Source organism: Mastigoproctus giganteus, chromosome 13 (genome assembly GCF_048544385.1).
Source record: "Mastigoproctus giganteus isolate SK-2022 chromosome 13, ASM4854438v1, whole genome shotgun sequence".
Taxonomy (NCBI): Eukaryota; Metazoa; Arthropoda; class Arachnida; order Uropygi; family Thelyphonidae; genus Mastigoproctus; species Mastigoproctus giganteus.
This window is the reverse complement of record NC_143587.1, coordinates 4317905-4345377: the sequence shown is the minus strand read 5'-3', so window position 1 is coordinate 4345377 and position 27473 is coordinate 4317905. Positions and strand designations below refer to the sequence as shown.

Here is a 27473-nt window from a genome sequence, read left to right as displayed (position 1 = left end):
AATCATGGCATTAATAGAAAAATCAGTTTGTCGAAATCGGAAAAGTACGTTTACGGACCTTATAGAAAAGCTGTTTGCATTCTTCTTGGGCTTTCTGCGTCTCTTTCTTGACATGGACAGGAAGGACATACCAATCAGCAAAGAAAGATATATCTGGAAATGTACTAAATCGTTGATACAGATATTAAAAAAATATTGGTCCTGGAGCAGAGCCCTGAGGGACACCTCAAGGAAAAGGAAAGTTATATCAATTATATCTGATGTTAGCATTAGTAAAGCCACATGATTCAAGAAAGCAAACTTATACAGCATTAGCCAAAAAAAAATAAATAAATAAATAAAAACTTGCCATTTGCTCCAAAAGTTTGTCCAGTTCTTTATTGAATTGATTTAAGCCATCAACCTCCACAAAAAAAAAAAAAAAAAAGACAGATGGAAGCTTGTTCCACCAATCAACCACTTGCTGGCTAAAGGCAAATTTCTATACATGCATTTTACAACTGTCTTTCCTCAATTTGAGTTTATGCCCCCTCAATGCGGAATCTGAGCAAAAAAAAAGAATCCCATCAGCATTGAGTCTGCTCAACCCATTTAAGGTCTTATGCACCTCGCAGGTGCCTAGTCTACAGACGCTGCAATTTGCAGCAATGGCATCTTGCAATTTGAATCTTATAGACACCCTTATATTGAGCGTGGTTCACCTGTCAGGCCTGCTTATCCGTTGGAGGAGGCTCGATCATACGCCGTACTGAAGTCATGTGACTTCGCACTTGCGAGGTGCCTAGTCACATATTTTCAAGCATCTTGTACCGACTTATGTAATGTGGCCTTTTTGGAAATTCTTACACAACTGGTACCTCACCTCATTACTTACGTTACTGGAAAATATAGTAGGAGTTTTCTGAATAATAATAGTAGGATGGAGGTTCCATTTGAAAGCAGAAATAAGATTGGTATTTTTTATAACTTTCATTTAAACCCGTGATGAAAATCTACTGCAGTTGGATGAATTTTATTTTAATGACAGTTAAATTCCATGAAGTAAAATTTTGGTTTCTATAAAAAGTTCAGTTTTTGTGTAATGCGCACGATTTAAAACTTCCAGAGAAAGCTTCTTAAAACAAAACTCAACTGCAAAGGTAAGTGCAAATTTTAAAGCCATGCTGCTCTTGCTCATGAGACTGACTAACTCGGCCACGGCCGAAAAACATAAAATTTCCTTTTTTTTTTTTTTCTCTTTTGGTCCTTCGTTTTCTCTAAAGCTTGGTTGCCTTAAATACATTTGACAAAAATGAAAATTCTAAATTTACGTTCTTAATACGGATTTACTGAGACACGTTTGATTTTTTCCCAAGATGGCTTCTCGCTGGGAAGAGAATCGTAATTGCGTTACGTAGATGCAAGAAAATAGTCTTCATTTAATTAGGAACTTGGAAGCTGACAGAAAATCATTATCAAAACTGAAATGCTACTCTGGGCGTAGCTTTGTTTATTAATTTTTTAATTAATAAAAATTTGAATTGTTCTGATTTTGTTCAAGACCGGGTTGAGGGCTCTTTTGACTGATAAAGCTTTTTGGCGCACCTTTTGGTTACTTTTTTAAAGGTTTCAACAAGAGGAATTGATTTGTTCGCCTTTCGTTCTATTCCCACAAGGGATCCTTTGAAGGTAATCTATTTAGAAACGCGTGTTCACTGGCAGCGCGAGATTCTTAATCCGACTTGTCCTGCACACAGCTGAAGTAACGTTTCACTTTACTTGTCGAGAGGATGTTGTGTTTTTTTTCAGAGAGAGAGAGAGAGAGAGACAGATGGTGCTGCAGTCGACGTCAACCCTTAGAAATATTTCACTTAATTAATGGCTGCAAAGAGTGGCAGCCAGCAGCGAGTAGATTGCGTTTGAGGTGCTGCTCTCAAAACATGTTTGCCTACAAAACCGAAAGAAATCAAACTGTTTTATTTTAATCAGCATTCGCTCGCTCCTAAATAATGAGAAATAGGACCCGTTCCTCCCTCTATTCGATGAGTCTTTTAATTAATTATATAAAGCTGACATTTTTTGGAATAAATAAGATGTCTGCATTGACATCTTGTGAAATACTTTGACCGCGTGTGCTCTTTCCAAAATCTAAAAACAAATTTTATCTAAATACAAATTTCAGAAAGGTGAGGATCGTTTCCTAAAAATCACGTTTAAGCAAATTAACATCCTTGTAATTACAAGGCACACTCTCTGGCAAAAGTTAGGGAAACTGTTATTAACAGAGTTTCTGAAGGGAAAGATAATTATATGCAATGTGGGGGAAAATGTCTGGTGGCTGTTGCTTTGGAAAATAACTTCTCCAAGCACACAGTTGGCAAAGTGTTAAAAAAAAAAAAAAAAAAAAAAAAAGAACGTCCAGAGAATTAACCCAGTGTAGTGAACCCAAGAAATGACCAGATGAACATAAAACACAGACCAACTCCAGTCGACGCACTTTGATACGGGTGGTTACCTCAAGACAAGGCAAAAATTATTAAGGAAGGCGCTCCAGGGTCGAAAGGTGGGATGCAGGCCCGGAACAATATAATTACTGGTTCTTGGATCCCGAAACCTTATTTTAGGGGATATTAAAATATGCTCCAGGGCTCCCAGACAACCTAGAATTGTGTAGAGAATCAAACAAATCTTCTAGAGACCCTCTTCAGAATCCAACAGGCCATCAATAACAAACCCTAGATTCACATCTTCCTGGACATTAAATCGTCATACGATAGAATATACCTACCAGTTCTCTTTACTATTCTGAAGCACTACTTCGGTCTGGCAGATACCTTGCTACAAATCTTGAAGTCCATCCTACTTCTCAGACCTTTGTCTGTTACTGTCAACGATTTCCAGGTAACTTTCGATGTCACAAGAGGCATTCCGCAAGGGAGTGTGCTTTCAAAAATTCCCTTCGCAGCAGTTTTGGAACCTTTCCTAGCATGTAATCCTAACTTTGTATCCTATGCCGATGATCTGAAGTTCTACGTGAGTTCAAACCATCCTGATCAGATCCTGGATATTAACCAACAGGCCTCTACACAGATAATGAAACTGGAAAACTATCTAGCCATAATTGGGTTGCATCGGACCACTTCCAAATCTGCTCAACTACCGATAACCAAAAAAAAAAAAAAAAAAAAAGAGTTAAAAATGATGTTCAAATCTTCGTTGGCGGGGAAAGGGTGCAAAGGGTAACTTCCCACACAGACCTAGGCCTCACCTGGGATGTTGGACTCACCTTCCAGCCTCACTTTGTCAGGATGAGACAGAAGACGTACGCGGCACTTTGGGCAGTGCGTCAGGAGCTCGTTGGTGTGCATCAGCCAGCGTTGCTTTGTCGGTACATCCTGAGGTGCATTACCCCTATCCCTAATGAGGTGCATTACCCCTCTCTACGCATCTGAAATTTGGTCATCTGCTCCTGCCTCCTCAAAAAAGTACCTCAGTCTGGAATATTGGTTGCTCAGATGGATGAACAGGGTTGTGGGTCACCCTTTTACTGTCTCTAGATCCATCATTCAAGCTAATCTAGGAACCACTCCCTGGAGACTTCTCATTACGACAAGAAATGTACTCATGTTAGCTCGGCTTATCACAGCCGAATAGATGCTCCATCTATATCCCCGTTAATCTCTTGCCCAAAGAAGACAAGAGGTGAACGCCGCGACTCCTGCCACCCTCTGTGGTTTACACTTACAAACATTGATTTCCTTAAGGGCATGTTCCCGGCCAATTGCCTTCAAATCTACAATAAACTGGGCATCAATCCTGATAAGTTCTGTGAGGACAAGCTCTACAGAAAGGAATGCCTCAAGAACTGTTAACAAGAACTGTGCCAAAGACCCTACATAACAGCCTAGCAGCAATAGGTCTCCCAGCGAACACCTACAAGGAACTCCAGAAGTCGCAATCCTGAACACCTGTAGGACAGTGAGAGAGTTCCTCGACCAACAGTAACGTCAGACATAGCAACAACCATCCTGTGTACTTGGTAGCAATACCCGTCAAGAGGTATTGCTCAGGGAGAAATAATATAAGAGCAGTAATAATAATAATAACAAAGTTCGGAGATTTGGGTGGCCATAGGCAAACCCAAGTGATTTCACGAAATGTAGTGGTGTGCTATCAACGTTTACAGAATTGCTGCAGTCAATAAACTTTTCATAATATAAACTGCACGCCGTTGAGTGGTTGAAAGGTAGACGGGGGGGGGGGGGAATTAGATAGATCAATATGAAATCGATCCTGTGGAGCAACAATTCACGCTACATCCTTTAGTGTGATGGCGAGTTTAGGTACGATGGGTGCAAGGAGAACATTTACTACCTGAGGGTTCCAACTAAATCTGTCCTTCCCAATTCTAAAGTTGAGAAGTGAAATACCATGGTCTAGGACTTGAGTCCGTTCCTACTGGCCCGATTCCCCGCTCTCAGGATGGAAACCAGGTGGTGTTCCACGGGTCCCTGAGCTAAGCGCCAGATTAATAACGTAACCCAACGTTATACCACACAATACAAACAATATCACACTATCTAGCTTTACAGAGTAACGTATCACTGTTTTATATCATGGTCTGGGGATGTTTTTCGTGGTCTTGGTCGCAGGGAGAGTCTAGTATACACCAGGAGAAACATAAAATGTAGGATGTGGCATTCATGGAACCATCACACGATTCTGTATTATCATAGACTGCAGCAAAGAATAGTCCAATTTAATTAAATGAACGAAGACGGAATTTTCGCTCTTATAAAGAATTTCAGGACTTCTGGTCATAAACTGAAATAAGTGTAAAGTGTGTTTGGTGTCAAGCGGCACCAGGGGTTTTCCCCCATCTCCGCATTGCTTGCATTGTGATCGGTGTGCCAGTTTACTGGAAATGCCAGAGATTTAAAAGTGTATGGAAATTGTACACGTGTAGGATCGTGTACCGTTGTTCATCTGGTCATTTAGCCACTAGACCCCTACTGAAGCCCAACGTTGCCCCACTTTAGCCCCGTGGAGGCAGACCAGGAAACAACAGTCGACTAAGATTTACTCTGGCAGGTCCTGCCACCTAATTTCCTGAGATTTCAGTGGCTAGGACCTTTTAAAATAAAAAAATAAAAAAAAAATAAAAAAAAAATATATATATACATATATACATACATATATAATACACACAGGTGTATATATATATACATATATACATACATACATAATACACACAGGTGTATATATATACATATATACATACATACATAATACACACAGGTGTATATATATACATATATACATACATACATAATACACACAGGTGTATATATATATATACATATACATGCCACACACAAACATATATACACATATACACACCCTCTATGCGCTTGCGTGGCAGGGAGGCGCTACGAATGAGAGGCTGAAAGTAGTAGGCGAAGGTGATTTTAGATTGTGTGGGGCATTGAGTGCAGGTAGAGTGGGGGAGTAGGTTGAAGACTGGGGGGAGAAAGGCAGAGACATGGAGCCGATAGAGAAGACAGCTCCAGTTTACAGTGGGGCAAGCCCATGCCCCACCAGAGAGTAAGAATGGGGGTGGCGCGTGGGGGGATACGGTGGAACCGTCACCTCCCCCACCCGCCGGGGAGGGGTAGAATAGTTGAGCCAGGCAAGGGAGCTGGCTCAGGTCGCCAATACGGCGTGCATGCAGAGACTGCGATTTGTTCATGTGGCATTTGGTGACTAGTAGGATTGAGCCGCTTGTAGGATTTAACTCCTCTTCTCTGATGTCCGTGTGAGCCAAGTTTGGTCGCCTATTTGGAGGTCGCTCTTTGGAAATGGGACCCGTCCAGTTAAATCAGATTTTAGCATCCATAGGATAATGCGTAGAGGGCTGCTCGCCGCTTTTGGTGTATACTCCGTCTGTAGGTCAAGATTGAGTATTCAAGAAGCAAATCCTGGTCCATTTGATGCTGGAGATGTAGGTTCAATAAGTCTATCAATTCAGTGCAGTTAATGCAGCATTTGTTGAGTAGTCGCTCAAGGGACCCATGTCCCGTCCATGGATATTTGGAAGAGTAGGATTTATTGTCCATTAGGGAGGATTCCGTTGTTGTTTGGGTGAATGGATCTGTCAACCAGAATGCAAGTCCGGGTTGTATATTGTGCACGGAGGCTGTGCTTGCTCTTTTGTTTGGAAGTTGCCCTTGGGAGCCATGTCCCGTCGGTGAGTCAATTTGCAGAGAAAAGGAAGTGAGTATGGTTGAGGTGAGTTTCAGTTCTGCCATAATGTCCAGCGTTATCCACTGGGGTAGAATTGGGAGGTTCTCCCCCCATACTCCTCCTGTGACACGTGTTCCGTTTGGTTATAGTTGGTGATGAGTTGGGATATTTAATGGTCCTACCCCAGTAATCTAGTATGGATGGAATTATAAAAGTTTCCACTTGATCATGGAGCTTTCAGATTTGGTGTGCGTGGAGTACTACATTTGTCCTTGTTGTTCGTGATTTGGAGGCAGTGGAAGGGTTAGTCGTCTAGTGTATAGGCTCTGAGCAAATTCAGTTAAGGCTTTGTAGGTTTTCCCATCCTCCAGCAGGTGATGCTCCTGGTCTTTAGGGTTGCAGCGCACTTGTGTGATCAGCTGGGCACGTAGATCATCATACAGTTCACACTCATGCATCTGGTGATCCCAGGTCTCGGGGGAGCCACAGGCACATGCAGGATTGTTTGCGATTCCAAGGAGATGAAGCTTGTGACGGATTATCCGTGTCCTGTAAGGAGGTAGGTGACATGCAGTCCTGGGCAAAACCATGTCGGAAATATAGGGTACACTTGCTCCAGATTTGGAAGGAACTTTTGCGTGACTTCTCCCTTATCAGAGTCTGTCCAGCGCTGTTGCCAGATTGATCGGAGGTAGGTTTGAAGCTTGTTCTTCTCGGCTTTCCAATTGCTTGTCGGATCTGTTGTATGGTCCAGATATGTTGTAACTTTTCCCCGTCCAAGCTGCTGCAGCATGCCTGTTCGGGTAGCCTCGAGGTCGAGGGGCAGAGTCCCGGTAATCACTTGCAGTGCATGGGTCGACACTGTTTTGCATGCACGGGTGAGGGTCAATAAGATCGGTCTATGTATAATTTCAAGCCGTCGGCGATTTACACGATTGAGGCCTTGTGGTACCATGCGCCAGAGGCATATGTGATTGCCGGGATGATTGCTGCTTTATAGAGGATAGCCAGAGTACGCCTTTTCAGCCCCCAGTCTCGGCGTGTAACTCTGGCGAGCATGGCTGCATAATTTTTTATCTTATTCTGCACATACTTTACGTGTGGAGTGAACGACCGGTTCCTATCCAGGATAACTCCCAAGTATTTCAGTTCAGTATCTAGCTTGATAGTTCTGTCTTGTATTCTAATCTGTGGTGGTCTGGTTGGGGTTAGGTAACCCTTCAGTAGGATGGATTGAGTTTTGGTGGGCGAGATTGTGAGACGGTGCCTTTCCGTCCATTCTCGGAGTTTGGTTAGCGCTGTGTTTGCAAGAATTTCCATTTGGGCTCTTGAGTCTGCTGCTAGCACCAGGGAAAGGTCATCGGCATACGCCAGTGCTTGTACGTCCCCTAGGTCGAGGTGGAGAAACTCGTCCAAGACAAAGTTCCACAGGAGGGGACCCAATACAGAGCCCTGCGGGCTCTGTATTGGGTCCCCGGTGTACTTGGCGCTCGACCCTGCAGTATGGCGCCTGAACCAAGACCCTTCTTCCGCTCAGGTAGCTTTTTATGCAGCTGTACAGATTTATCGGCAGATGAGCTGCCCTGAGTCTTGCGAGGACGCTCGGCCACCAAAGGGCATCGAACGCCCCCGCAAAGTCGATAGAGACGAGAAGTAGATATTTCTGTGAACAGTTTTCTGCCATGTTCAGGATGCGCTCCAGTGGGTCCAGGGTGGATTTTCCTGACTTGAAGCCATATTGTCCGTTTGCAGGAAGATTTGCTGTAGAGTAGTGTATTTCGATTCTCTGTTTGAGCAGTTGTTCTAGCACTTTACTGAGCACAGAGATGAGTGCAATTGGTCGGTAGGATTCTGGTAAATGTGGCTGTTTAGTTGGATTTTTGAGAATTAGTTTCATGCTAGCAACTTTCCAATCTGAGGGGAACGCGCCAGAGTGAAGACAGTGGTTGTACAGTTCCAAGAGCAGGTCCGGGGTAAATTGGGCCACCTTCTTGACCAGTTCTGGCTCAAGCATGTCGAGTCCAGGGGTTCTTTTGTTTCTAATTTTGTTTATGGCAATTTGGAGTTCTAGGTGAGTAAAGGGATCCTCTACCTGGGGCGACTGGTAGGCCTCATTGGCCTGGCATATCTGTTGTTGTTCATAGGTGTTGTCTCCTTCTACAGGTTTGAAATTGGCATTTAATATATTATTGATGGTGTCCTGCCAGTTGTTGGTCATAGTGCCTTGGAGGGGGTGATGGTGGATGGTATCACCTCTCCCCTGGTCAGCTTATTTGTAGTTATTCGGTAAATGATGCTCCATGGGCTCGAGTTGCCCACAGTGGAAACTAGATGCTCCCAGGACAGCTTTTTCCGTTGCCTGATCATTGCAGTGTATGTGTTTCTGGCCTCCCTGTACTGTTGCCTGAGGAACTCTACCTCATGGGGGGGGGGGACAAGTTCGTCTGGCTCTTTGGAAGGCGCGCCTCTTCTGATTCGTGGTTCTCCTGAGCATGTCGAGTTCCTGCGATCACCATGGGACAGCGCCGGGCATCGGGATCCTCTTCTTGATTGTTTGATTAGCTGCACTCACAATGGCATTGGTGACCGCACGTTGGTGTTGATCCAGGGTTTGGTTCTGTAGTTGGTCGGTTGTCAGATTGTATACATTGTTGATGATGGCGACTTTGAACACATCCCAGTTGGCTTTGTTAACTGCGCACCTGTTCTGTTTGAAGCTGTTTATTGGAGCTCGGTAGAGTGATCTTTGCATGGTGAAGGTGATGGCCCTGTGGTCAGAGCTGGTCCAGTCCTCCTGCACCGTCTAGTCTGTCAAGTGAACGGCAAGGGTTCTGGTAGTCATGGTGGCATCGATGGTGGCCTCCCATAGGGTTGAGCTGAATGTGGGAAGGTTGTTAGGAAGATTAATGACAACAAAGCTGCTGTTTGCCAGGAACTCCTCCATATGCTGGCCGTTCCTAGAGCCTCTGCGCTCCGGAGTCTCGCTATGCCACAGGGGCGAGCGACAGTTGAGGTCAGCAGAGACAAGAAGTTTTGCTCCTGAGAGTTCAGTTTGGACTTGTTGTAAGTACTGAATTGCTGGAAGGATATCCTCCCCTGGATGGCAGTATAGTGAGATCGCATAGAGTTCCCCTAGGGAGGAGACGATGTGTGCACAGGAGGCCCACTCAGAGCACAGGTGCGAGATCTTAGTGACCGTTATATCCGGATTCCTGACCACCACCGCAGCCCAGGGGGTTGCACCATCCACTGGACGATCATGTAGTTAGGTGGATATCCCCGGACAGCGCCCGCACAGGTGTAGGGTTCCTATAGCAGGAGGATGTCGAGGTTTTCCTCCTGAGCCTTCTGTCTGATCTGTCCAGCTACAGCAATTGCTCGGTGTGCGTTAAGTTGGAGGAATTTCATGCAACTGGTGTTATGTCTTTTAGGCAGAGTCCCCATAATGGATTCTTAGTTGTTGGGCACTTCTTGCTTTAATATAGACAGGGCATTTGTTATCTCTGGTTGAATGTGGGTGGGGAAGCTTTTGCAACTTGCAATTTGCACGGACTGGATCATTTTCTCTGTTGGGGCAATTTCCAAAGTTGTGCCCTTTCTCAGCACAGTGTCCACAGGTTGCCTCCCGTTGAGCACATGTGTGAGTGGTGTGGCCGAATCGGCAACACCGGAAGCACTTTGGCACGGCAATGTGCTCCCTGAAGCGATGTGAGCTACATTTGATGTATAGTCTCTCTTGTTTTGTTATGAGTTTCCATGCATCAGGGGCCATGTAGACATGCATCAGGGGCCATGTAGACATGCATCAGGGGCCATGTAGACATGTAGACATGCATCAGGGGCCAGCCCGAAAAGAGATTTAGACATGACTGTAGGAAGTTTTCTTTTAGAAGGCGAGATGTTTGTTGATTAATGGAACAAATTGCCTCCGCTGGGAAGCCCTAGGGGGGTGACGCAGTTAGTATACCCATAGCCGTCCCCACACCGAGTGGTAAAGACCTGAGTTTGAATCTTGTTGATGAAGGGAGGAATTTTCGTGGGCCTTTTGCACAACGTGGATGAGTCAGTCGGTGCGGGTCAGGCGAGGATAGCATGGTTTTTCTCCCAGAAACTGAGGGTTTCATCCAGAAACAGCAAATCGACTATAGAACACGCAATTTACAGACGTAATATGAGGAAATTTGGCCTACGCTGCTGATGCTGTTTCAGCAACAACAACAACAAATGGCAGACAGTTGAGGGTGACAGTTTGAAAAAATTCAAAGGTCAACTGGACAGTTACCTAGGTGGAAGGAGGGACGCGCATAATTAGTCTGTTTTGTTATCTACTTCATACATAAATCTTATTTTATTTTGGTACACCTTCTCTTATTTTATTTAATTATGTTTAAATATATTTTAAAATAATAATAATCACATAGTTAATATAATATAATAAATATAAATAACTCACAGTGGGGAACATTTTTCATTCAGCATGGTTTGTGTAAAATGGAAAAAAAAAATGTCTTAAGAGGCAGAGAATATTTAGATTAAATGAAGCTCACGGAACACGAGAAGAATTTTCTCCCTTAAAATGGAAGTGAAGGCTGTCTTCGATGTCGAATGTAATTAATTTACGTTATTTGAAGGAAGTGATGTTTCCAGAATAATTACGTTTCTGTTATGATTGAGACCTTTGCATTTGAAGGGTTCTGCTACAAATCCTCTGATGACGAGAATAAGTAATGATCCTTGAAACTTACAACAAACAAGTTATTAACACGGTGACTGTTGCAGTTCTGGCTTAACAGTTCGAAGGCCTAAGTGATGTCTTCAAACGCTCATATTAAGGCACATAATGGCGTCGCTGGGAAGATCCTTAATCTCAGCTAGCGAGCGCAACGAACACGTAATGAACTTTAATTAAACCTGCAGCGAGAGTTTTGGGAGTGTGGGGGTCGGTCTTGAACGCTTCCCTCGTGGGAATTTTGTGGGGTGAAAGGAGGAAGGAAATGCCGATAGTTCCTCCGGAGAAGCGCCGATATAAACTATTCCAGGAGCACTTTCTCGCTTTTGTGTCGCACAGTCTCGAAGATTCCCATCCCCTCTCCCGACCTTCGTTCTATCAGCGCGTGGTTCCCAGGAAACCGAGTCTTTTCTCTAGACTCCCGCATCAGTTACGGCTCTAATCCTTTCCTTTATTCTCGTGACCCACTGACGACGAATTTTCAGTAGCAGACAAAAGAGTTATCTGGACTCCGATTCTCCCCCTACACGATCCCCGGTAATTACACACTTAAAGGTTAAGACACTAAATGATGTCTTCAACCCGCTTTATGAACGAAGGACGAAGAAATTATCTCGAGAGAGCCTTGACGTCCATTGTAAGGAAGAAAATTCTTCTCGTGTTCCACGAGCTTCATACGTTCACAGAACTCACGCAGACACCCATCATGCACTACGGCATCGCCCTTGTGGCTAGCGCTATGGTTATGGCGTTACGAGCACTGTCCTACACCAGGCGTGTGAAATAGGCATGGAGTCGGATCCAGTCTCAATGAGATGAACTTTGAACGATTGAGTTCATTGTGAAAGTAATTACTGTACTTATAAACTCCTCTGACCAAGTGGTCGTGCCAGAGGATAAACAAATATGTTTTAAAGGTATTTTCCACAACGTGGCCCAGTTAGCCAGCATCGGGAGGGCTGTACGGTTTTATCTTTCGAAAATGGGCCTTCGTTCCCGGATGTACGTCATAACAGACGCAGTATACTGATACCTTATGGCCTTAATTACCTCCGTGCTTAACACACGCAGTACTCTCCTCATTTATTAATACTTCTGGGCAAATGTTTAGTGATAGAACGGTTTACTATGCACGAGGAACAGGGTTTGCCTTCCTCGCTGTTTGACCCGCAAACAGGGCATGTGAGCCTTGCAGCATCATAAATGAAAATATCGTCCCTAAAAGAAACTCGTCTGCGTAGGGCGTAGCCGGATAAGGGTTTTTAAATGGCTACCGTGAAGGGGAAGTAAGGGCTGCGTCATAAAATCGGCGTTTTAGTTCATCCTTCATTGGACAGGTGCCGCTGTCTACTGACGCTAATTACGTACTCATTAACCAGAGCTGGTGGGTGGCAGCAGTCGACCCTGTTACGTTTGGCCATTGATCAGGTCGCGTGCTGGGTCGGACATGACGTCACTGTCGTAGGCCTGATGGTACCTTTGCGTGAGTTGGCACGTGGAGGAAGCGTGATTTAATCGTTCGTGAATATAATGGAGTCATTGTTGAATGTGGTGGTTGCACGAACTTTGTTTTTTTTTTTTTTTTGGGGTCGCGCGGATCAAGACGTCGAAAAGAAGCATTTCGGGGCCGTGGCCTGGAGACGTTCGTCTCGATCCGGTAAGAAAGAAAAATCGAGAGTTGCCCTACTGTGACGATAAGCCAGCGATGCGTACACGGTTTTTCTTCGAGACGTTATGCAAGTGAAATTGGCGAAGTGGTTCCACACATTTGAAGGCTGCAATCGTTACTCACCTTTCGGGTTCCTTCCATCCATCAAAAGGCGAAAACAGGCGCGCATAGTTCACTCCACCATTCCTCACCTGCTGTCTACCGGGCACGATCCATCTTTTAAGCTGGAGGAATGCGCGAACACCCCACCCCCCCTCGCCAACCAGCCCCAATAAATAAATGAGAGAGAATGAAAATCTAATTTCTTTATTTCAGGGTCCCCCCCCATCTGCCTTTGCCTTTCTAAAGCTCCTGCACCTGCTTGGGTCTCACGTTATTTATTGGGGAACGGAAAGATGCTGCATCAGTGACAGCATTGCGTTCTGCTTCGCTCTTGCCTTCTAGAGGGCGTTGTTTAGCTTCATAATACGATTTCTGGGATATTACATAAGGATTTCTTTCCATGACGGTGCGTTTTGGGAAGGGGAGAATTCTGTAAAAGGAACAGCTGCCCTAAAACAGGTGAGAGAATCAATAATTTAACGTGCTTGCTAAACAAGTCTGAGAGGAAAACGCCCACTAAAGTCTAATACGCTTTCCCCTTGTTGCACTTCCTCCATTTTGAGGATATTCAACAGCTGAAAAGTCCCACTCAAGATGAGTTAAAGCCTTCGGGGCATTTCTCTATAGGGACGTTGTTTTGGCCCATGCGAACGAATAATTAGCGTTCAGTGGAATGGAAACGTATAATACAGAACTTGCTTGTGCACTTGCTGATGCTGCAACGATCTTGGGGTTGGTTACCAAGGCAACGTGGGGGAAGGGAACGAGGGGAGATGTTCACCAGACCTTGGGCGAGCCAGTTTAGGGCCAGTGAACCGATATTTTCCCAGAGTGCCATAAAATTTACGTGTGAGTGCGTCGAAAGACAAAGATCTTATGAAGATTTTTTACTTGTCCATTCCGAGAGGGCTGTGTGTTTGTGTGTGTAGGGGGCGGCAGAGTACTGGAAGATTAAAGCTATAAGATGATTACCAAATGCTCAGCATTCCCCAGTGACAAGTGATTCTGCTTTACGATTCTTCCGGGTGCAACACGAGCGTACATTTCTGAACAGAGAGATGGCGAAATGAATGAGAAACAAAAAGTTTTCACGCAGTAGTGATAGGTCGATGGAGGCGTTGTTTAGTCAGTTCCAAATAAGGGGGATGTTCTTATCGCGTTTCTTTGTTCCGCCGCGCCACATGAAGCGAGGTCTCGCGCTTCGCTTAATCCGGTTCGTTAGAAACCCTCGTTGAGAGTGCGACACGAAATTAATGCTTACGTTTCAGCGTCTTTAAGGCGGGGACGTTTTAGGCCACCGTGTCTGCTGCCGATGCTTACGTCTAAGAACGCTGCAGTGACTTTTATCCATTATTTATTTCGGTGCCGCACTGCGCAAGACCATAAGTCCAGCAATTAAAGTGGAATCTCGCGCGATTTATTTGAAGAGAGAGTCCAGGGAGGCCTTGATCAGTTTGAACGGAAAATGAATTCCACTAAGTCGAGGAAACGTACAGAAATCCCTCGCATCAATCTCCAGGTCAGTGGGGGGATTATAAGACTCATGGGACAAAATTTTCAGTTACTTTTCTGTAGTTGAGTTTTACTGACGCTTGAGGTTTATTGGTTGCAAAATCCGCACCCACGAAAACAAATAAAACGTCAGAATAAACGGGCAATAGCTTTTTTTAAACATAGATATTCTTTGCGAATGAAGCGCTCCCTTGTGGCAATCGGTGTAATATTCAAAAACAAACAAACACCGTGTCGAAAATAACAGAAATTTGAGAGATTTGTCGGCCTTGTAAATGTAAGCAGCAACGTAACTGGACTTTGTCCAAACAACTCGAAATATTTATCTCAACTTGTTTCATTGCAGCTCTATAAACGGATGCTGGTCACATCCCACAATTAATCTATTCTGAAAATTACTCTCGCTTGAACTGTCCATCGCATGGTTGGGCTTTGCTACGATGACTGCAATGCGGAAAGATGGCAAAACAATGACCTTGGGGAAGTGATTCAAGGTGACGGTTGTCAAATATGCAGCGAAACCAATTCTGTTTGGGGGATTCGTGTCAAATACGGGTGCAACGGTTCTAGAGGGTCTGTGCACAAACATATAATTTTAATTTCGCCAGGAGAGAGCATCTTATCACTGAAAAAAAATCCAGTAGCCCCGGATTGAGAAGTGTCGAATTTTAGAGAAGTGTACTTAGTGTCTGAGCAGTTTAGAGATGCCAAATAATATCACAAAACAATTGAACTTTTGTGCAAACATTTATAATGATTATCTTCTCCTTTCATCTGTTTTTGGGGGCAGCAGGATTTACACCGCATAGATACTGCAATCAGGGGGATCTATGTTCTTGGGGGACCAGGCTGAGTTCTTAGTGGGCCCATTTTAGATGCTAGTGTAACGTGCATTGCACAATCAGTTAAATCGATGTGGTCACTTCTCGAATAATATAATTGTTCAATTAAGAGCTCTTAGGTCCTTTCTCACTAATATTCCATACGTTGTTGTAAATAAACATAATAATAAGAGCGTCGACACATCATATTATACCATTCTGATCATGTAAATCTCGCGATTTGTAAGGGTCCTAATTTTTAAAGGTCGTAATAACCGTTAATCATTAAAAAATTCGAATGTCAGGAGTGTCTGTACACACTGTAAATAATAAATAAAAAATGTTTTACAAATTAACAATAATACCCGAACACAAAAAAATACAGGTTAGGTATTTGGGGCTTTATTAGCCGTGCCTGGATCCGTCCCTCATTGCTATGGTCTTAATTCTCACAGCAGCACAAACGTCCTTTTGTAACCAGTTGCTGTGATGTTGCACTACATTTTTTTAGCAATATTCCAACTTTGAAAACTGATTTTGTAATGCGCATGGTAGCTCGCATTGAACAACTGTTTTGTGTAAGCGCTGTCACAAAAAACAAAGTGCTGAAACTTGCTGTCACAGAAGTCTCATCCGGCTCTCGCTTAACCATTTGGAGAGACCATCTGTTTGAAAGTGGTGCAGTACCAGGGCAACTCGTAGTAGTAGTGGCATGTGACGCAAGAAAGCAAGTGTATGAGCTTATGCAGCATCAGCCAAAAAAAAAAAAAAAAAAAAAAAATCACACCATTCCCTCCAAATGCCTGGCCAGTTCCTCCTTAAATTTATTCAACCTATCAACTTCCACAACGACAGATGGAAGTTTGTTCCAGCAATTAACTACGCGCTGGCTAAAGGCAAATTTCCGCACATCTAATCTACATCTGTCTTTTCTTAATTTAAATTTGCTCGTTGCAACAACAAGCTTGATCTGCTATAAATCCTGCTCGCCCCAAAATCAGAGTAAACATGCAAGCATCTTAAAAAGGAAAAAATGTCATTCATTTTTGGGATTTTTAAAGACAAATGGGATTGTTAATATGAGTGCCGAATTGCTTTTTTAAGATTTCCGGAATGTAAAAGGATTTTTTTTTTATTTCAAAATGTGCCGGATGTCAGAATTTACTGTAAAAATTACACGGCTGATAGGGTCCAACACGGAGAATATAATATTTCAAGTAGAGTTTGATTCCACCCATATTAATTTTAAACTAGTACCAACAGATTTTGCTTTTTCTGATCAACAGCAATACCTACCCCTTGGCTACAGCAGTAGCAATAAGTTGGCAAGAACAGCGTATAAAATCGCTGTGTGCGCGCGTTCGCTCGCTTTTCTACACTATGAAAACTGTTGATTTTGAATTCCTTCTCATAGGGAAGGAATGAACTCGTTTACGCCGTGGAACAGTTAGTCAGTCTCGAACTAGAGTTGCACCATTATCTTCTTATAAAACTAGCCAGCTGACAAAAGAACACATTCAAATAGAAACGTTATGATGAAGTCTCAGGAGCTTAGTTATAGTGGCTCGTTAATCTTTCATTAGCTGCCAATTTCTCATTACTCTACTGGATCTTGAATGCCTATTCCAAGGACGTTGGAAAGGGACGTGAAGAGCAGGGGATGCAAATGGCTAGGACACAGCCTGTGGGAAATTCTTCTCTGCTCCACATACTTATATCCCTGGTCTAATACAATTAATTAATATTTATTGTACATAAAGATACCATACAATATACTCATCACGTGCTGGCAGGGGTCTCACAAGAATATAAATATACAAAATAGTGATATTGAGTAACACAATATATGATGCTAATAACAAAATAGCAATAATAAATCAATAAAATAAAAATCCATGATCAGATACCACGTGAGCCAGTTCTCCTTACATCTAGATAAGAGGATATGGGTTTCACAGGCAGAGTTTTCCACTGAACACTACTGGGCAGGGAGCTGATCACGTACTTGCATTAGGATCCTTCTCTTGTACTGCTTGTCACAGGCGAACTTGTTCAGATCCACGTCCAGAAATGTTAACAAGAATCAAGTTAACATTTCTGTGGGTAGAAATCTCTCAGACATGTGCAGTCTGCCATTATCATTATTATTCACAAGCAAGTGAATAATAATAAGCTTCCCAAGCTTCTTCCCCCCCTTCAACATCTCTTAGTCGACTAGTTTTGGGTGAAGTGGGGAATTCACTGGTTGCAACACCACCCCACCCCTACTGATCAGTATAATACGAGATTGGACACACAAACATTCAGAAAGTAGGGGTCATTAGTTCTGTGCGGAAAAGTCACATGATACTTTAGTGAGTTGTATACAAAAATGACAAACAGTTCGCCATTCAGTTTATGTTCTTTCTTTCTCTCCTACCATTATTAGATGTAATTACACTGGGTTTCCGAAACTGAAAATAACAGTAAAAAAACCGAACTTCTAGGAAATATTTGTATGTTCGACAGTGGTTTCAGTCGAATCGAATATGAGATGATTTTGACCGAGTATTACAGATCGGTAAACTGAACACGACAATGAGACATACGCAAATAAGAGAGGGCGACATGGGCTAGTCAACAGGGAGGGAATGCCTATGAATGCAATACAATACTCCTTGAACAGCTCTACAGGACTGGGGATGAGAGATCGGTCTGGTCACACCCTAATAGGACAGTGGTTAACCAGTTTGGAGTAATGTTGACCTGCAACATGGCACTACTGAATACGGTGCTGTTTCTTGTAATCTGTCTATCTTGTGAACTCCTCTGACCGTTTGGTCGTCCCGGAGTATAAACAGAAAATTTATTTTATTTATTATCCCTACTGCTTCTGAATAAGGAAGGTCTCACATAGGGTTCGTACCGTATCTATACCTCTGCGCAGTCGCTGCATTCCCTGAAATCGCCGCATGTTTACAACTTATGGCATACAAACGTCGACACGAGGAAATGCCTGCCCAAATCACCACACTACTGCTCTCTAGGTATACCGGTTCCCTTCTGTTGAAATGAGACTGCACAGCTTTACAATGGCTCTTCAGACCAATATTCAAGCACGTGGTTCCTTTTATTCATACTTAATACATTGGTAAAGAAATCTTTAAGTCCTGCCTATCCAGAAACTGCTCTGTAAAGGGTATTCTGGATTGGTTTCAGCATGTGGTCAGGCCATATTAATGCTACTGTTCTGCGTGCGTTTCGTGAAAATGAACCGATCGCTGCATTTTTACAACTTATGGAAAATATGTTACTAAGCAGATTTCTGCTTTTAGTTTTTGAAGCTGTTGTATTTCGCCATTTAGTATTCGAAACGCTTGCCTAAGTGGCACATCTCTTTTTTATTAACTTACGAGCAGTATTTATCCAGTCTGTTTGTCGTGCACTTTGAAATTGTCTAATTAGCTGCGTGCATTGGTTGCTGAATTGTAAGTGTCCCCTTTAGAATGCAATTAAGTATAGCTGTGTTTATGAGCTGTTTTATCAGCTGTTTTGCATACACAGTTCTGACTTCAGCTTAACTTTTTTTTGTTGTTGTTAAACCATCTACAGAAGCGAGAAACACGGATTACTAGGAAGATCATACTGCATTTAATTCTGTTCTTAGGCGACGGACATTCTGCTTCTGTGCGTGCTTCTGGTTCTTCGTTGACAAACTTCTCGCTACCGGTCTTTTCACCACCCCCAGGCAGTGTGTTTGCATATCAACGAAGCACGTGCCAAGTTATTGCAGCTATCAGTGCAACGACTCCATTCACATCAGAAGTTACGAGTATTGCATACTGACTAACCCTCTTTCTCCCCTCACCTTAATGTATAATGTCGTGCTTGATTTGATTTCTGCTATGGTTAGCAATTTCAAAGTATTTTAAATTAACAGTTCACAGTTTTATTTCTAGTGCTTTTTTTATATGCAGTGTTTGGCTACCATTATAATTTTACTCTGAGTGTATTTTTCAGACAGATCTGTAGGAGATTATATGCCATAAAATTCATCAGCGATAACGAAGTTGTCCGGTTACTAGGTTTCATTTATTTGTAACAGCCATTAATGAAATTAATTGAAATATTTAACGCAGGAAGTTCAGTATTTCTTGCGTGGCACTGCATTATTTCCAAAAATATTACGCTTATTTTAGTGCAGATGCATGATTTATTCTTCAAACTGCATAATGAAGTTGAAATAATTACACTAAAAGGTTGTGGTTTCTGTTTGTATACAGTACAGTATTCACCAGCAGTTTTATAAACAGCTCACCGCTGATGATGAATTTTGCAATGCGTTTATTTTTGCAGTTTTCCTTCTCTGATACACGTGGACTTAAACAAAACTCACATCGAGCTGATGTCCTTCAAAGATAGACGAAGCAGGCTACTTACTTGCAAGAAAAATGAATTTACTGATCAGTAAATTCTCTTTTCCTGGAATGCGACCTTGCACACAGCACTGTTAGGTCCGATATGGGTTAATACCGTTAACAAGTCGGATTACTTCTAATGGGGGCCGTTTCTTTTAATTCACTGTAAGAGACGAAATAAGGCGATACTTATCTAAGCACTTTTAATCTAGATAGTCCTCATCGGCAATCATTAACCGGCACCTATTGGTGAAATCTTCACACATAAAACGGCAAATGGGTATAATTTAAACTGATAATCTGTACATTGATTATTGAATTGAAAACACACACTGAGATAAATATCAGAATTAAATTGGGATCACCCATCTGCAAATATCTGTTGGATAAATATGACGGTTTCACCATCTCCCTGTTCAACTATTTGCATATGAAAATGTTCTCTATTGAAGTATTCCTTTAGAAATATACATAATTCGGAAATAAACATAATAATACCAACGTAGGTTTTGAGTGCTTTATTATCTTCAAACAGTCCCTCCATCTGATACTGTCCAAATTCCCAAAAGTCGAATTTGGGTAATTCCTATGCATTCAGATGTGGTATGAATTCTTTGCTTCTCTACATGGAGCCGTCATTTGTAAGATGGAGCCTATCAAATCGTCGAAAAAAATTGCGGGGGTCTCAAGGAAACGTTCTCTCATTTCAAGTGGCTAATCTCTGTAAACAGAACACTCCCGTGTGTCCATTTGGGAAAAACGCATCTGTATTTTCATTAAGTCCAGTTTATTGTTGTATGGAACTTCCTATTATTGTATCGTGTGCAAGAACGACTTCTTAAAAGTTTGCTTAACCTGGAAACAGCGAAGTAATTAAACGGGAAACGTCAAAAGGATTCGTAGTCTTTATAATCTGCTTCCATTTTTTTTTTTTTTTTTTTTTTTTTTTGGATCTCAGTAAGCAAGCCCTAAGCAGGCACAAAGCAATTCATTTATACCAGCATTTCCCAGGAGGGGTCGCTGCTACTCCCTGAGAAGGTAAAGTCATTCGCTCGTAAAATTGGCAGAACGTCTGTGGAATCGAAGCTATTTTTTTCCCTCCCGGCTTTCTTTGTTCCTTTCATGATTTTTTTTTTTTTTTTTTTTATCCTTTCCGTTCCTTCTTCGAATTGCTAGATAGTAGAAGTTGCAAAAAATAACGGACAAATCGGAGTGCAAAGATGCTGATAAAGTAACAGTGAGAGTTTCAGTAAATTTTTTATCTACCGTATCGACCCGAACAGCGGAACTTCGGAGTTGAAAAAGGATGAAACACCTCAATCCTAACTCCATCATTCCCGAATTCTTAAACCTGCACAAACACCAAATGTGCGCTGGCGCGGGTCACCGTACGATGTCAAGTGACAAGTATCTCTTCGCCACCGAGAGTAAAGACAGTGCATTACTTATAAATGGGTGGAATTTTCTCCTCTTGCATTAGCTCTGTGCTTCTTTGCAAAAAAATCAATAGTTCTTTCTCGGTAATCACGTTTTGTGTTTTCGCCAAAATGAATTTTCGTTTTGAGAAAACCTTGAAAATAGCAACACGGTTTCTTCATTCAAGATTCTATTCGAAAAGCAATTGCGCTTCAAATTTGATTTCGGTGGGTACATTTTTGTGGCAACTTCTTAATGAATGTCATACATTTTTAAATGTTCGGTCAATTGTCAATAAGAATGGTATAACAAGTATGAATCGTAGGGCTGATGTAAGTGTTGATGAGTGTCTTATGCACAACGCTTTTAAAAATGCGCATTATAGCCATAGCAGCTTATGCGCCATAAAACCTCCATAACAACAACGACGCTTTTAAATAACTCAAAAGAAAAAGCAATAAATTGTGCTTTGGGTTATTTAAAATTTCGTATGTTATCCTATGACCCTTTCATCGTCCAAAATAACTCCAAGTGTCACTTTGATCAATCTTCAAAAAGTGTTACATAACACGAACTTTGAACATCAATACTAACAATCCATTGCGCTATCTCAAGAACTCCAGTGCTTTGAGGACCAATGCTCCATTGCTAAAATATATAGTGCAGAAATTAAAAGGCTCCTTTTTTTCTAAAATAACTGGTTTTAAATATTAATAACAAAATTAAAATCCTTTGAAAAAAATTTGTAGCGAGATACCAAAAAATCATGAATGGGTTATACTCCAAATTATGGGTACACCTCCGTACTTCGGCGAGAAAGAAGGCAGTCCTGGCCGTGGCCAACGGCCGGTTTTTTGACTGAATCCTTCCCGAAGTCGCATAAAAACCTAAACTTTTTTCATTAAACAAAAATGACTACTTGAATAGAAAGAAAACTCACCCCAATCACAGAACTCGACCGGACAATCACCGCGTTCTTCGGCCACGCCCGCGACGCGGTGAACCCATAAAATGAACTATATTCATGTATAGCCCATGAATGTTTTAAAACTAATTTTTTGAGTACAAAGCAGTTTTAGCTTTATACTCAAATGATTGTCGGAGAACTGTTTTAATCCAATGAGACCTAAAATATTTTTGCCTTTCTATGATTTGTTCCCTACTGCATTGGATGATCAGCAGCGGTTTTTTAAATCGAGCAAGTCGAAATTTTTTTTTATATATTGTACGTTTCGCTTTGTACAAATGTTACTAACTACTGTTCTGAGTGAAATTTTAATAAGGCGAAAATGAGATAATTTTCTTGTATCTACAGATTCTGTTAGTCCTATAAGCGCGTGCAGTGTGGGCCCTGTGCGACCTTTAGGTCTAACATCGAACCGCAGTGTGACAATATTGCATCGTGATAAGCCTTAAGTAATACATACGGGGCTGCTATAATCCACGGAACAAGTATCACAATGACTTTCGTTTGCTCTCTTACAAAGTAATGGGGGAAAAAAGGAAAGAAAAAATAACAAAAAAGAAAAGCTCCGTTTCTGCGGCACCGATCGATCGGAGGAATGCAGTCGCCGTGAGCGGGTTGTATGTAATGTCTCTGCATGCAAGAATTAGGTCATACATCCACTTCTTCGTTCCCCTGGCGACCAGCCCTTAGTGTATAGCTGCACTATCTCACACTGAAACTCTGCCAGATAAATGTAAAGGGGGTAACAGGCACTTTTGAGAGGGAGGAGGAGAAATAAGTCTTTATTTTATTTTTTTTTTTTTGTTAGGAACAGTCCCTTGAACGTTTGTTGTACGTGCAATTGAATTCTGTACGACTCTCCTTCAGTAAGGTGCGTGAAGAGACAGGAGGAATACTTTATTTTTCTTTTAACCAATACAGTAAGGGAGAAGAAGACTTTAAATATATCCAGCTATCTTTAAGCTGATTTGAAGTATGAAGACATGACAATGCGATTCTGTTTGCTTTTAAAACAAAGGTTGAGTTGGGAAGAACCAGAACTAGTAATAAAGCTATTTTGGTAAGAAATATTAGTTTTTTGTAATTCCCATAAAATAAAAACCAGACTCTTTTCGATGTTCTGGAATCCCTTAATATTAAATAACTGTAAAGCACGAGAAAGAAAAAGGGAAAAAAACGCATTTTGAATTTTTTGGTCACTTTTTTTTTTTTTTTGTATAACTGGATTTATTACCGCTAAATACTAAGTAATATATATCCTTCGAGCTACTTAAACGACGCCTTAATTTCGAAGCATTATTAGGTACATCTTTATGGTTTTTTTTTTTTCAGAATATTTTAATAACGTTAAATCTTTCGCATCGTTGATTATCAAAGGTGGACAAATAACAAAATGAATACACTCAATCCCTGAATATTTATATTTTTTTATTTGAAAAAATCGTGTACGCGATTCTGTTTTAATTTGGGATTAATTATTACAGTTTTCGATTCTCACTGGCAGAGGACGTTGCGATTAATGCGCGAGTTTACTGGCTGTTGTCATGGAAATTCGAATCGTGCCACTTTTGGAAAGTAAGGCGCGTGCAGTTAAACGCGTGAAAAAGTCACGAGAAGTGCCACCATTACCGGAACACGTCGGGAAGCCATTTGCAAAACGGTTATTACTTTTTAATATCATCTACAGAACAGGATTTTTAAAAAATGAACGGTTTTATTTGTGGACGTCCTCATTTCGAGTGTTTTATGCCGGGCCGCCGAACGGGGACGGCTTCTGATTCTCCTTTAATTGAAAAGAAACGAATTAGCGACCGAACACCTCGAGTAAGTTTAAAATGCTTAAGCCTCGCTGCGCATTCTTACAATTTTGCCTTTTTTTTTCCGTTTTGCTTCGCTTCCCAATTTAATGTGAAGGCTGTCGTTGAGCAGCTGTCGTGAGTCAGCGGAAGTGCATTTTTATTTTTGTTAATTTTTCGCGAACTCGATTTTTCGGCCCGCAGTAATCCACGAGATGGACGAAACAACGAAATAATTATTAATAAATAAAATTAAAAAAAGCTTTTAGATTTGGCAAAAAAATCGATACCGGAATGGGGGGATTCGTCAATCTCGATATCGATTACGTTTCCTTAGAGTGAGAGCAGGGTTGGGAGCAGTATGCGGGCGAGTGAGTCAGAGCGCGGCCAGGTGGGAGGGCGGAGCAGTAATGGTCACTTGTCGTCGGCCGCACGTCATCAACGGAAAATGACCGTTGTGGCGCCCGACTAGGGTGGGGGTGTGCGGGCTGACTGGCTTCACGACACCGTTCGCTTTGCTGCAATGGTGAAGGGAAAGTTTTTTTTTTTTTTTTTTTTTTTTTTCTGCTTCAGATGATTATCGTTTTTTTTTTTTTTCCTTCTTCCTTCCGTTGCGTGTGTGCGTGCCCATTTGCTCTCTTCACCACGTGACGTAACGAACGCTGTTTAATTGACGTTAATGATCCGAGTGGTCCCCTAGTGGGTCCAGATGGAAGTAAGGCTGTTATTACAGCGGATGCTAGCGGGAGGGAGGTTACTAACGGATCGCCCACGGATAGAAATGAGATTACGGGTAAAGAGCAGAAATGACGGGAGTGCGCGAAAGAATAAAATAATGAAATTAATCCGCCAAGTAAAATGTAAGCCATCAACTTCGCCCCGACCGTCCCCTTAATGGACTAATTTTTAATAGAGAAGTGCCTCGATAATTTCATTAAATTAAAATTTTCGAGCGAGTGAATTTGCGCGATTTCAATCGGAGTTTCGCATTTCATCGATCACTCGTCCGTCCCTCGAGCAAATGTACACATGCGCACCCGCACAAGATGTCCGACTACGTTCGCTCAAAATGAAAACAAAATATACTCACCTGGGTGAGTTCCGGATCCTGGCGGAGGGCTTCGTACACGGTCTCTGTAACGGCAGATGCGAGAAAACAGCCGAGGATTTCTAAGGTCGCTAGAAGGTACATCATTAGCGGTGAAGACATACGAAACTACGGAAACTCCGATGCGAAAATGAAACGATGGCCAAAAGACGACACAATTCTGTTTCTCTCGTCGGAAAGGTCGCGACCTATCCGCACTACCGCCCCTTTCTGTTGACGTCAAACCACCCCTGGTGAATAGGCCGCAGCCACAATGGCCGCCCGCTCTCCAGTAAAGCTACACAGCCGGTGAGGGCTCGACTGTTCGACCTAGTACATCCGTCGTTCGCTTCCCTTGTGCTTGTCGTTGGCGGGAGGCGAACGGAGCTTCTCTGTGGCCCCTCTCGGTGACCCCTCAGGAAAAGAAACGAAACGAAAAACGGTCCGAACGCCGAAAGGAAGTAGATGGCGGAGACACACGCACTAAACCTTCCTGTAGCTCTGCAGAACCGGCTCTCCGAATACTCTGAGCCTGCGCGTCTTGACGTAGAGGGCGCTGCTATAGCGCGTCTAACTCTTTCCCGGGTACATCCGCGCAGGGACTCGTACACAGCACAGTTACGCCGTGTTGCATCTACCCGAACGAAGCGACATCCCTCGTCGTTGGTGGTGTGCGGATATTCCTGCCCTTCCAGGTTTCGTTTCAGGAAGGAGACAAAAATAATTTGTTTTTTTTTTTGTTTGTCACGCGTAATGTGTTTATCCTCTCGGGAACGAGGAGTGCTCCAGCGATGCAACGTAAATAATAGTAAATTGCTTCAAGGCCAAAACAATTGATAAACATCGAGTTTTGGAAAAAGTGGCACGTGGCGCCATCTGATGTTTGCAACAGATTTCACCGGACATCTGTCACTTGGTTTTATTATTCATTCTTGCGATGTCTTTAAAAGAAATTAAATAGTTTGAAGATGGGAAATGTACGACGATATCTTGGGGAGCTAGGGGTGTGGAGGGAGAGGATTAACTATCGGGATTTATAGAGGTAGAAAGGTTAGATATTGTCAACCCGCTGGGAGTATACAAGTGCAACAACAAAATCTTATTTCTCGTGACATCCAATGTGGTTTCGTGTATTTACCTAGGATTTAAGATTTACATTACAAAAGATAATTGCCAGCCAAGAAGGAAATGATAAAGACCCTTGTACTGTTTACATAAACAAGTGATGGACAGAGAAAAATTGTTTCCAAATGTTTTTCTGAGGTCTATCGAAATGGACGCAAAATGAGCATCCGGCAAGTGGAGCCTAGGATGTCCTTGAAGGACATCCTAACAGCTGCCTGGAATCTACTCGTACTATAGCCAGTCTACACTGGTAAACAGCATTACAGATGTCACTTGGTACGCGCCATCGAAGATATTAGAAGGTTGGAACGTGCGTTGAATTAACTCCGACATTACGCCAGAGACCTCAAAGTTACCACCTCCAGTCGCCGTGGAGTGGGGAGCATCTTACAATATCTGAAGCTGAGGATTCAAGTTGTTTCTAAAAGCCTCGATGTTCTGATGACCCCATATGAGGTTCGCTTCGACATCTTTATTTCTTTAACAGAGAATAAATCCAAGACAACGTTTGACATCAAAATTAAAAGTTAGATTACAAATTGTACTTCATTTCGGCAATGTGATTATATTAAAATTTTTAAACCGTAGGTTCATTTCTCTGCCATCTACAAGGTTAAGAAATGTAATTTTTGTTTTTTTTTTATACAATACTTATAGGACTTAAAAGTGAGCTATTTTTACCGAATTCCGTTTTATATTTTACTAAAAATTAATTTAAATTATGAATTTTTTTTGGAAATATTAAAAATTAAGCCTGCATTTGATGTAACAACTTTATATAAATTTTAATTTTATTAAAACACCTCTATTGTATAATGGTGATAGAGAAAATATATGTAAATAAATTACATAAAACCTATGGAAGGCGGGGGTTCCGTCAGTCCTGGAACAAATTTTTGTCCTGTTCTCTCTTAGTCGTACGTTCGTAACACCATCTGAGGACCAAATAGGTATTCCATGCTCCAGTAGTGGAAGAACCAGAGTGGCATATAGATAATGGCGTGTGGTTATATTCTTAAACAGAACTGGAAATCTTTGAAGCCTAGCATTTTGTAGGCCGATCTGAGTGAGCAATGTGAGCACTAAAAGAAGTATTAGAGGTGAATAAAATCCCCAAATCTTTCTGTTTGGAAACTATTAATATAGCAAAGTTTTATATATTTGTAACAAATACTTTTACTGTTAGGATGAGCAAATTATATCTTACATTTTGCAATATTTCATTCTAAACTGTTGTTTGACGACCAATCAAACAGCAATTGAGTGGAAAAATTCAAACTTACAAAGTCCTTGGATGTACCAATAGCTCAAACAAGTTTTATGTCATCGGTATATGACGATAACATGACGGAAGAATTCTTAAAACATGAAAAAGATCGTTCAGGTTAACACTGAAAAGAAGTCGGCCAAGTGTGGACCTCGCAGAACACCCCTTTCCAGAGACAATACATCCGAACTAACCAACTTCATTCGTAAAAATCATCAAGGTTCTTCTCAAGATTCTGTGTAAATATTAGTAACAGCGAATCTCGCGCTGCACCGTTAAAATTAACTTATTAAATTATGGGGGTGGGTTCAAAAAAGATTTATATTCACCCAGAAGTACCTGCGATAGACAGAATTTTTTTGT

General features: G+C 42.0%; 1 protein-coding gene across 1 annotated transcript in view; it reads right to left on the bottom strand.

Annotated features, from left to right (window-relative positions):
- The window catches only part of LOC150075725 (fasciclin-1-like), a 315668-nt gene extending 290409 nt beyond the window's left edge, over nucleotides 1-25259 (bottom strand). Inside the window, exon 1 of the mRNA XM_090388130.1 lies at nucleotides 24722-25259. Coding sequence (XP_090244256.1) covers nucleotides 24722-24841 — 120 coding nt within the window. The 5' untranslated portion in view covers nucleotides 24842-25259. The remainder of the gene's footprint in view (nucleotides 1-24721) is intronic.
- Nucleotides 25260-27473: the final 2214 nt, after the last annotated feature.